Here is a 12,639-nt window from a genome sequence, read left to right on the forward strand (position 1 = left end):
AGAAGGCCCCCAGCCTCTCTGTCAGGTACATCGTGGCCATTCCTCCCTGGCTGGGCCTGATGGATCAGTGGTGAGCTCTGGTTTGCCAGGACAATAGACCTTAATCCTGTCCACTGAATGACCCACACCGTCCCTTGCTGCCCTGGGTGACACCTGGGCCCATGTGTTTCTGAGGTCCATGGTCTCAGACAATCACTAGTTTACACACTCAGTCGTGTTGTTACTGACTTGTCCCAAAGTGGCAGCTGGGCCTGAGCGAATAGAGGACTTAGTCCCTGGGACTGCTGTGTTCTTTTCCCCAGTCTGTGCTGAGGATATGTGGATTTGTGTTACAGGGATGTGAAACTTTCCTGTTGGGAGTTTTGAAAGATGAGGCAGGAGAGGGTCAGGTATAGAAGTGGGTCCAGCAGGGGAATGCCACCAATCTTAGACACCACAGACACAAGAGACACCACCTTACCAATTAAAATACTGAAATGCTCCCCACGTGGGTGGTGAACAGACACTGCTCAGAGCTCATGCTGAGAATCCACCCGACGAGGTGGAGCTAAAGTCTTAGTACCTGGCATTTTGAACATCATGCCCTGGAAACACCCTGTAAGACAAGGGCCATTGTCCTGAATTCGTTGGTACTTCTTCCCCCTCCTTTCTGAAGGCTGCAGGTGTCACCCACGAATGCCTTTTCAGTTCAGCCTGAAGCAGAGTAGAAATCCTGCTTCCCACAGCCCAGGTCCTTCCTTTCAGGACACTGCCATCCAGGAAAGAAAGAATTCACACATCGGCGTAGACACACAAACACACACACTCATATGCCACCCAAATCCCAAGATGCATGAACCAACAGGAGATTAAAAGTGACTTCAGAATCAGATCAACCAATTGCAAAAGAAGGGTTTCATGAAGATCCTGACTCAAAGAAAATGTAAAACCAGGAAATAACCTTGACAAAACTGGGAGACTTGGGATACTGACTAGACAGTTGATTATCCAAATGACATTTTTATTTTTGTGTGTGATAATATTATTGTGTTTGTGTTCCAAAAATCCCTCATCGGTAAGAGAAACGGAAATATTTACAGCTGAAATGATGTGCTCTCGGCCATCTCTTCTGGTTAATTCTTGGGGACTTGGTGTGAGGATACACAAAGCCAGAAGGTATATGAGTTGACAATCTTTGAAGCAAGTAACAGGTTCACAGAGATTGATTTTTCTCTATTCTGAGATTTAGAGATTTTTGAAAACCTTCAGAACACAATTTTGATAAATGTAGTATACTTGCTGTTCATATTACAATGTTACAAATTAAAACATCACAAATTTAAAGCAATGCTTCTCCTTCCTGACCTAAGGAAGCTCTCTCTCAGTCTGGCTTCTGTGAATGACCTGATGATCCCACCAGTTATCCTTATCACGTGTTTGTTGAGTAATTCCTTTGTGCTCTGTGTTGTGTGCAAGGCGAACACATTTCCACGACTCTGGATCTAATGTGGGAAGGAAGGCAATGAGCCTGCTGCAAGGTTCTCTTAAGTGGAAAATAATGCCCCCAGGGGGTATGCTCATTTTTAATATTCCAAAATCAATGCTACACAAGTTTGCCAGGTAACAGATAAGAGATACTTAATTCATGATATTGAAATCACCTATGTCTGAATTACCATGTGACAATGAAGAGAAGATTGATGGATTTTATGTTATAATTAGATGCACAATCATAGTGCTGGCCCCTGGCCAGGTGGTTAAGTTTGGCATGTTCTGCTTTGGTGTCCCAGGTTCAGTTACCAGGCACGGACCTACAATACTCATTAGCAGCCATGCCGTGATGGTGACCCACATACAAAGTAGAGGAAGATTGGCAACAAATGTTAGCTCACGATGACTCTTCCTCAGCAAAAAAAAAAAAAAAAAAAGCAAAATCACAATAAAATTTATGGAATCGGATTTAATATAAATTATCAGACAAATCTTGTTCAATTAGGTATCATCTCTTCATTGAGTGTAAGTTCTAGAAAATACAAATGTAACTTCAAAACACTAATTCCTCAGCTTCAATTCTCCTATCAATTTTAATATAAAAAGGAGAAAACTCATGGTAAATAAAAATTGAGGTTTACCATGAAAGGTCAAGATCATGATGGCCGTTACAAAGAGATGCTGTGAGAGTCAAGCCTGTCTCATGGGGAATTTCTCATCGGCACCACTCTCCTTTTCTTTAGAACTGATGTTGGCTTCCTCACTGTGTTTTCAGGATGCCTTTCTTGGCTCCTTGCTCTCTCTGCCTCCCTGGCAATCTCGTCTGTCCTCAAGGCCACCGTCAGTCTGTCCCATGCTTTTCTTCACTTTCTGTGTCTGTCCACTGATATCTCTAGAAGATGCCTGTTGCCTGCAGAGGGGCTGTGAGTGGCCCAGACCCATTCCTGGACTCATCTCTGCGCAATATGGACAGTGGCCCGGGTGGGCTCAGGGCTGGTGTGCAGATCCCTCGGCCCCAGCATGGTCCAGAGATTCACATGGACCAGCCTGTGCGACTGTTTCAAAGGTATTTGCGCCTCCAAAGAACGTAAGAGTTCTCCTTCACTGCTGCAGGCCTGGAGTCCCTGCAGTCTCCTGTATCCACAGACTTGCTGCGGCTTCTCCAAGGTCTCCTCCCACTGACTGCATCTGACCTCACCGCCAGGATGGGCAGTTAGTCCAGTAACTGGCCTCTGGAATATACAGCTGCTTAGGCTTCAGGGTGCGTAGAACTTCAGTTTTCTGATTGGGTTTAGTTTCATGGTCTTACTGTTTCCACTATGAAGTCGGGGCATGTTTTTTGAGCTTTCTCTTTCAAAACAAAATAAAATCTGAAATTTGAACAAAATGGATGATGAAGACTACCATCCATGGAGATCGTTCTCAGCTCACATAGATATTCCACCCTCCTTCTCTCCCTGGACACATGCATCTCAAATCGCACTGTGCATCACAATCGTTGGAGGGTTTTTAAAACTCAGAGTGCTGGACCTCAACCCAAGTAGGTCTAGGGAAGGAATGGAGAATTTTCATTTCTAAGAGGTGATGTTGATGCTGCTGGTACAGGGACCACACATGGAGAACAGGATTCAGTGACACCATCAAGCTGAGGTGAGACAAGGACAGAAATAGCCAGGTCATTATCCAGTGTCAAATCCAGACCAACTTCCCTCCGCCATCTTGCTTCAGGACGTTCCTCTCCTCCTCTCTCTGTCATGGTCAAATACACACATGCCGGTGCTCCACAGCCCACTGTTATTGGGACACAGAGTTCCAAGAACTCCATAGATCCTTTTAGTGCCTCATCTCTAATGAAATTATTCACTATTCCATTCTTAGTCATTCACTTCCACACCCTGATCCTATCTTCACCCAAAATTCTCCTGCTCACAAATCAGTAATTCACAAACACCATATTCCCACCACAAATTTCCACATTTCCAGTTTTTACACAAATAAATCCACTCTAAATAATCATTCTTCAATAAACTAGATTACTCCAGTAGGAATATCTTCACAAGCCACTCTTTTTTTTCTTCTCATACTCCTTTCTAGTAATCTCAGATTCACAGTGCATCATTTCAGTCATCCAATGACCATACTCCAAGATTCCTTATTGCCATCATATCCACCCTGCATACTTCAGATGATTTCAAATACCTGCCATGCCATGTTGACACTTGCACTGAACAGAGAATGCACCAGAAACCTGTGGATCCCAACAGAGAATCAACAGCAACCAATGGACTTATATGCATGCTCTAATGCTTCCTGAATGCCCTGCTCAATTCTTTCCATTTCTTGAGTTCCATAAATCTCTATATTCCGACATCCTCCATATTTCACAGATAAATTGTAAACCACCAGACAAGAACTATTTCACTCTCTAGTCATCAGATCTACAAATATTCCTCATAAGGAATTCATTTATCACACCTTTTCTGTTGTTATATCCAAAGAAATTGATTTTTTGGCTGAAACCACTCTGATTTTTATCTTATCCTTCCATTTCAATGACATTATGCCCTCAATATTTGTTGTGCTTTCCATAACTTCCCTACTGGAATCATCCTTCAAGTTTCAAATATGCACAAATCTCTACCATCTACAAACCAATCTCTCAGCCAGCATTCCTAATAGTCCTGACCCTCCACCCCCCTCCCCTCCTCCTCCTGCCAGGCATACATTGTGAAAAGTTCACATATATCCCAATGCCTATGTTTCCACAGTGCCCACCCAATCCCATCCCCATTCTGTGGATGCTTCTCTTGCTAACCTCACAAGCCGTGTCTCTTTCTAATCAACTGGGGACTTTTCATGATTTGTCTTACATGCTCTGCAGTAGCAGGTGACATTGCGGACTGCAATGTCCTTTTAAAAGCCGATTTGTCCTTGGGATCCACCACCCTACACTGTCCTGTTCTTGCCTGTCTAAGCTTCCTGAGCAACATCCTTGCTTCCCTTTATGACCACCCCACAATGATGGATGATTCCCGGAAGTGAGCCCTGCTCTGACACCTGTTCCCCATTTGCACCCTCCTTCTGGGGCAACCCCATACATTTCCCTGGCTTCAAATACCACTAATGAGCCAAACATGTCCAAATAATCAACAGAGACCTAACTCTGACCCCCAGACCCATTTATCTACCTGCCAACTCACCACATCAGTGATGACTCAACTCACAATGACCAGGTCCCAACTTCAACAAATCACATCCTCAAATAATTTGCTTCTCTCTCAGTGTCCCCAAACTCACTTATTTGTGGTAATAAGCTGTCTACCCCTGGGTGTCACTCTGCACAGCCTGCCACCCCAAACTCACCAATCAATGAACCATCCATGCACCCTTCTGAAGCTACCTACAGGTTATCCACTTCTAATTTATTTCTAATCACCTTTCAGATCTCATACAAAGTATCATTTCCACACAGGGAAGTCTCCTGCTCTAGTAAACTAAATTACAAAACCCCATTTTAACTCTTTGTTGATTTTGTTTCTATTTTAGTTATATGTGCATTATTATCTATTTCTTTCAAGATTTAATTCTTTCTCACTAAATTAGATATTCCATGATGACAAGACTAATATGGATTTTCCAACCTTTCCCACTATAGTGTTCACATATGGCTTTGTACACAAAAAGAGCTCACATATGTTATGTGTACAATATATATTTTATATTTATATACATATAAAATTCAAACACTAAAACATTTCTTCATGAAATATTTTAAATCCATCCACGTAACTACTCTTTTTTTATTTTTTCCGAGAAAGATCAGCCCTGAGCTATCATCCATGCTAATCCTCCTCTTTTTGCTGAGGAAGACCGGCTCTGAGCTGACATCTATTGCCACTCCTCCTCGTTTTTTGCCTCAAAGCCCCAGCAGATAGTTGTATGTCATAGTTGCATATCCTTCTAGTTGCTGTATGTGGAACACAGCCTCAGCATGGCCAGAAAAGCGGTACATTGGTGCACACCCAGGATCCGAACCCCAGCCACCAGCAGCAGAGTGCCAGCACTTAACCGCTAAGCCACGGGGCCAGCACCTCGACTTAACTACTCTTGTGCAAAGATACCACATTTAGAGTGGTACACTGCAATAAATTAGCAATTGTAGCTTAAGATTCCAAATCCTTTCTGCTCGTAATCTAATCATGAGATTCTAGTCACAATGATCGGTTTAAAATGCAAAAGTGATTAGTTCCTCTTAGTTTTAAAACCTCTATTTCTATCTTCACCACATATTTCTTCTGTTGTCTTATCATAATTATTAGCACTACTCTTTTCATTCCCTGATATGTTCCAGTTTGGAGGGAAAACTATTTGGTCATTCTATTTTTAGAGCACTTACTACATGCAAAGCTCTGGTAGAAAACCTGTGATCTACAAAATAACTAAACAGACTGACTGTGCCTGCTTGATTTAGTCTTAGTGGGAGGAAATAGATAATAAATGGCAAAGGATGTATAACATGCCATGTAGAAATCACTGCTGTGATGAACAATAAGGCAGAGAGTGAAAGTTTGAGCTTGAGCACATTTTCAAATTACTTGCGTTTGTGTGTGTGTGTGTGTGTGTGTGTGTGTGTGAACGTGCTCATGCCTGCTGCCTGGATGGGATGAGTTGCTTCCTCTTGGGGATTGGGGGAGCCTCCTATGCCTTGAGACAGTTCCTCCATGTTCACTTAATATGCACTTTGTTATCCATGTCTATCAGTCAGGATTCTCTAGAGAAATAGAACCATAGAATATATATAAACATATAGAAGTGGAGATTTATTGTAGGAATTGGCTCACAAGGTTATGGAGGTTGAGAAGTCCCACAATCTGCCATCTGCAAGCTGGAGAACAAGAAAAACCAGTGATATAATTCAGTCAAAGTCTGAAGGCCTGACAACCAGGACCTCTGATGTCCAAGTGCAGGAAAGGAAGGACATCCCAAGTCAGGAAGAGACAGTGGATTCAGCCTTTCTTTGCTTTTTGTTCTATTGAGCCCTCAACAGATCAGATGATGCCCACCCACACTAGTGATGGTGGGTTTGTTTATGTAGACTATGGAGTCAAATGCTAATCTCTTCCAGAAACATCCTCACAAGCACACCCAGAAATAATGCTTCACAGTCTATCTGGGCACCCCTGAGTCTAGTCAAGTTGACACCTAAAATTAACCATCACATCATGGCTCTATCCAACCAAGACCTACAGAGATATCACAACATGACCTATGTCATTTAAATTTTCCAGAAGACATGTTAAAGAAAGTAAATACAAACAGATGAAACTGGATTTTATAACATTTTTATTTAACCCAAGAAATCTAAATATTATCATTTCAAAATGTAGTCCACATCAGTACAAAGAACAAGATACTCAGGTTTTCCACCCAGTCTGTCTTACTGGTGAATTTTAATGAATACTGTCTCCTCATATATCTTAATATGATCCAATTTATAATTTTCTCCTATCTATTTGAGTTTTATTGTATCAAAAGTAAATCATTTTCTCCTTATTGTCAAACTGCTCTGCTAGCTCTTTTTAAAAAAAATTCAAATTATATATTGTGTTTATGTTAGAACTGAAATTAAGAATTTAAGGAATTAAGAAGGAATTGATTCCACCAAAGGCTGGTTTACTAAAATGGAAGACAGTGCAAGAGCAAATCTCCCAAGAAAATCATAGGGTCAATGACATTGGAAAATTCAGGGTAGAATTAGAAGACACATGGGGTGTGATTAAAAGGGGAGTTGAGAGAACGTGGGGAGGAATTGATATCAGTAGTGAAAATACACAAGCATGTTCCAAGTTGATGCAAGACATCAATCCACAGATTCAATTAATTCAACATTGCCTAAGCAGAGTGACTACACAGGAAATATTAATGAACTAAACTATGGTCTAAATGCCAAAGTTAATATAAAGGGTTTTAGGGATTAGAGGCCAAATAAGCAAGAAAAAGGCAAATTGGTGATTTCTAACCATAAAGAAAATAAGATAGACATCAACAGAGCAGCATTTTTAAAATGCTAAACGAAATCTCACGTCAAACCAGAATTCTACATCCAGCAGCAATAGTGCCCCAAATAAAGAAGTTCTAGAAAAACTTAAAGTGAAACTTTTCATTGTTAGTAGCCTTGAATTAGATAAAATACTGGAGTGAGTTATCACACCGAAAGGAATATAATCCCAGGTTGAAAACCAGGAATGCAGAAAGGACTGAAGAGGAAAGGAAAGGATAATTTATAAATAAATATAAATGAATTTTATTTTGTGAAGTAATTCTAGAAATCTCTCATGGAGTTTAAAATATATGTAGTATAAAATGCATAAAAACAGTAATACAAATGTCAGGAAGCTTAAAAACAGAATTGAAACTGTTGAAGGTATTAGCATTTGGGGGAGGTGGTAAAAGTAATTATTTGTATTAGACTGTATTAAGGATTCAGGATTTAACCATTAGTGCAATTAAACAAAGACTTCTATATGATTTCAAGTAATAAGTTTATAGAGGAAATAATGGAATAATAAAAGAGTTAAATCAACATCAGTGAAGTAAAGAGAGTAAAGGAACATTAATTATTTAGGTTAAAGGGAAGGGAAAGAGTAAGATGGTTGAAATAATTAAAAGTTTACTAGTAATTACATGAGACGTAAATGCACAAAATACTAATTTCTTTTTAATGGCTGTGTGATATATTCTAGAGACGTGTTAATAAATATTTTGGACATTCTTTTCTTCTTAAACGTTTACACAGTCTCTATTTTTTCCTATTGAAACATAAGTTGTATGGACATTTTTGTACATATAAACTTCCACTCCTATTTTTACAGAAGGTATCCATAGTGTAAGAAAAAGGAAATATTAAAATGTTAATAGAAACTGCAAATACCACCTCCCCACACAATTGTAGTAAATTTTTTCGTCTACCAACAGTATCTGACAGTGTCAATTACCCAACATTTTTGTGTTTAGGTATAAAGCTTTAGGAATCTCTCAAATCCCATTGATAAGAGACAGGGTGTCTCCTCTGGATTATCCACTGATTGAATTATCCACTCCCTTCCTCCATAAAAGGGGAATCAGAGGCAGAACTCACTGCATTTTCCAGCAATCCACGGGCTGTCTGCACATCAGGAGTGGGGTCAGCAGGACAACTCTGCAGCCATGGAGGAACCTGCATCGGCCTGTTTTCCAAGCCAGCCTATTCTGGTGAGTGTGGAATCCATATGGACGGCAAGAGTGTCCATTTGTACACTTGGTCCTTCTGTGAATCCTCTTTAAGTGAGAAGACAGTAGCTCTTAAAACAAGAAGATACCTTATTGAAAGTTGTTTCCTAGGTGTTAATATTTGTTACATAATGTTCAAGGTATTGTGCTTTTCTGTATAGGGAGCTTTCTTGGGATAACAGGCCAGACATTTGTTTTGTTTTCTTTTTAACCATCAACATCATTTGGAAGTGGAAGTAGTAGTCAGCCCTGCACCATTCACACTGTTCCCATCTCTGGAAAATTTTTTACCCACAATGTGATTAGTCTTTTTAAAAAAATATTCAGTTCTGTGCCCAATATCACCTCATCAGTTAGTCCTTGCCTAATCTCTTCATGACCAATAATTGTAGATGGGCTGGCCCCTGGCGTAGTGGTTAAGTGCACAAGCTCCACTGCTGGTGGCCCAGGGTTCGGATCCCGGGCGTGCACCAAGGCACCACTTGTAAGGCCACACTGTGGCGGCGTCCCATATAAATTTGAGGAAGATGGGCACAGATGATAGCACAGGGCAAGTCTTCCTCAGCACCAAAAAAAAAAAACAAGAAGAGGAGGATTGGCATGGATGTTAGCTCAGGGCTGATCTTCCTCACAAAATAAATAAATAAATAAAATGATTGTAGGTAATTTCTTTCCCCCTTTATCCCTCCTTACTGTTCTTCCTCCATCCCTCCGTCTCTCTATCTCTGTGTAGGCCTTACTGATTATCACTGGATCTAATTACACCTAACACTATATTAGACATTCATTAGTCTCTTTATTAACTCATTCCCCTCACCAAGATTAAAATAAACAGGGGAAGTGACTTTTTTAAGTTAAATTCTGGATCATGGGTTTTAGTACATAACTTGGCTTATAATAGGTGCTCTATAAATGGGAGTATCAAAGAGTTTCCCCTCCAAACTGGGATATGTTGGAGAATGAAAGGGATGGTATTAATGATTATGGCAGGACAACAGGGATGAAGCGAGATTTATGACATCACTTTTAAAAAGTATCTGAGGGGCCGGCCCAGTGGCGCAAGCGATTAAGTGAGCGCGCTCTGCTGAGGCGGCCCAGGGTTGGCCAGTTCGGATCCCGGGCTTGCACCAATGCACCGCTTCTCAAGCCATGCTGTGGCGGCATCTCATATAAAGGAGAGGAAGATGAGCATGGATGTTAGCCCAGGGCCAGTCTTCCTCAGCAAAAAAAGAGAGAGGATTGGCAGATGTTAGCTCAGGGCTGATCTTCCTCACACACACACACACACAAAAGAGTATCTGAAGACAGAAATGAGAGATTGTAAAGGAAAGGTGCACTGATTAGGTTTACATTTCAAATAGATTATAGTGGCTAGAGACTTATAATGGATTCCAGACAGAAAGGATTTGCAATATTAGTGATAACTTATTGCAGTATACCACAAAATAGATTATATCCTTGTATAACTGCAGTCGAGTGAATTTGTTTGAAAATTTTAGAAAGTATTTTTTGGAGTTTGAATAATTTCTTTCAATAAATATATTGAGCACCTTCTAAAGGCAAAGCAATGAGTGAAAACGGCAGTGTAAAACATTACAGTCCACATTAGTCTTCACTTCATGGAATAGACAATTTAGTGAGAAAAACACTATGAGAGAAATAGATGATAATACACATACAATTAAAAATTTTAAAAATTATCAGGGAAAATGTGACATTAATTTTGGTGGCTGGATCAGGAAAGGTCACTCTGTGGAAATGGCATTTTGTAGGAGATCTGAAAGGTGCTCAAGAATTATTCAAAAGTGGAGAATCTTTAGATGGATTCAGGAGGGTGGACGGATGGTTCATTGATATATGAGTGTGGGGTGGCAGGGTGTCCAGAATGACACTCAGGTGTAGACAGGATATCAGTACCAACAAGTGAGATTAGGGGACCCTGAGATATGGGTGATTATTTGGAGAACTGGTTGGTTCATCTTGGGACCTGCTCACTGTGAGCTGAGTCATCGAGTTATCACTGATGTGGTGAGTGGGCAGATGGGTATTTGGGTCTCAGGGTTGAAGCCAGATCTGTGCTGAGTCTATGTGCATTTCTGGTTCATTAATGGTATTTGAAGCCAGGAAAATGGATGAGATGGCCTAGAAGAGGGCGTGGATGTGGAACAAATTTGAGAGCAGGATTGACTTCTAAGAAGCTTCAATTGTGTTAAGTCAGATGGTGGAGCCTAGATTAACAGAGAGGAGTAGGAGGAGAGAGGAAGATTCATGGGAGGAAAAATGGTTATTTACAGTGGATAGAACTGTGTGGTGGGAATATGGCATGTGTGAGTTATTTATTTATGAACAGGAGAATATTTGAGTCAAGATAGGATGTGGGTGTGCAAGTGATGTAAGTATCTATGGGTTGAGAGGTACGTGATTTCATTAAAGATGAGGCACTAAATTACTATGCTCTGGGCACACAACCATCTAGTTTTCATAGTCCTTTCTGTCCATGACTCATATCAGCTGGATGTCCTGGGGACTAGTTCTCAGTGTGTGGTGCCTGTGCCAGCAGCATCAGCAGCATCTTGGGACACTTTGAAGTGCAAATTCTTGGCCCTTCCCAGGCCTATTTGGGTTGAGGTCCAGCAATCTGTGTTTTAACAACCCTCCAGATGATTGTGATGCACAGGGCAGTTTGAGAGATATTTCTCCAGGATACAAGAGGGTGGAAGATCCAAATGAGGTGAGAACATTCTCCATGGCTGGCAGTCTGCATCCCCCATTTTATTCAAATTTCACATTTCATTTTGTTTTCAAAGGGAAAGCTCAAAAGTAATACGATGCCCCAGACGTCAGAGAAGAAAAGACAGGTCCATTTAGCCAAGACCAGGTGGAGACATCATGAAAAGTTTGCACTTCCTACAAGACTCACCAGCTGCAGTTTTAAGAGACCAGTTACAAGGATGACTTCCCATCCTGCCAATGAGGTCAGGTACAGTCAACGGGAGGAGACGTTACAGAAGCCCCAGCAAGTCTGTGCACACAGGAGACTGCAGGGTATCAAGGCCTGCAGAAGTGAAGGAGAAATTTTAAGTACTTTTGCTATCACAAATACCTTAAATATAATTGCACCAGGTGGTCCAGGTGAATCCCTGGGCTGTGCTGGTGCTGGGTCTCTAGACCCCAGCCTCAAGCCCACTGCCACACAGTCTTCAGACTTGGGAGAGATGATCCCAGGAATGGGTCTGAGTCTTGCCCGGCCACTCTATAGACAGCCTGAAACTTATGGAAACATCCACAGACAGAGTCAGAAAGTGAACAAAGCAAGGGACAGACTGGCTGATGCACTGAGGGCAGACAGGTTTGCCAGGGAGGCAGAGAGAGCAAGGAGCCAAGAACGATGTTCTGAGACCTGATGGAAAATAGGAGAAGGTCCTGCTGAAGAAGCCAAGAAGTGTGGCCTTGGGGAAGTGGTTCCCCATGAACAGCCCCAAGTTTCACTCACCTCATTTAATATCAACCCCGCTGCTTGCTCTGGACTGTGATGCTTGTCATTATAATTGTACTTTATTAAGCTCTTTTGAGAGACATAAATGTGAAGAGTAGACAGTTTTGTGGGTGAGAGATCGTGTTTCATGTGACAGGAAAGATATCTTTACTCGTCCTGGTATACTGCAATTTCTGCTTACCATGATTCTTATTCACTTTTATATTAAAGGTAATTATCCCTAAGGGATCATTTAGTGTTTTCAGTTATATTTTTTAAGAATACTTGTACTCAGGAAAAGATGATACCTATTGTAAAGAGCTTTAACGTTGTTTAATGTTAAATTAATTTGATTCCATAAAAGTCTTACTTTACTAAGCTTGCTTTTATATCTCATTCTAACATAAGTTGTATCCTTCTTTTTG

At 41.0% G+C, this 12,639-nt stretch overlaps 1 protein-coding gene across 1 annotated transcript; it reads left to right on the forward strand.

Annotated features, from left to right (window-relative positions):
* The first annotated feature begins 8,591 nt into the window (after positions 1-8,591).
* On the forward strand, positions 8,592-12,181 carry LOC147911197 (methyl-CpG-binding domain protein 3-like 2B). Its single transcript, XM_087428450.1, has 2 exons — positions 8,592-8,721; positions 11,547-12,181. The coding sequence occupies exons 1-2, from the start codon at positions 8,677-8,679 to the stop codon at positions 12,141-12,143; spliced, it is 642 nt and encodes a 213-aa protein (XP_087284576.1). The 5' UTR covers positions 8,592-8,676; the 3' UTR covers positions 12,144-12,181.
* Positions 12,182-12,639: the final 458 nt, after the last annotated feature.

Source organism: Ceratotherium simum, unplaced genomic scaffold (assembly GCF_057802395.1).
Source record: "Ceratotherium simum simum isolate JZ-2026a unplaced genomic scaffold, ASM5780239v1 HiC_scaffold_48, whole genome shotgun sequence".
Taxonomy (NCBI): Eukaryota; Metazoa; Chordata; class Mammalia; order Perissodactyla; family Rhinocerotidae; genus Ceratotherium; species Ceratotherium simum.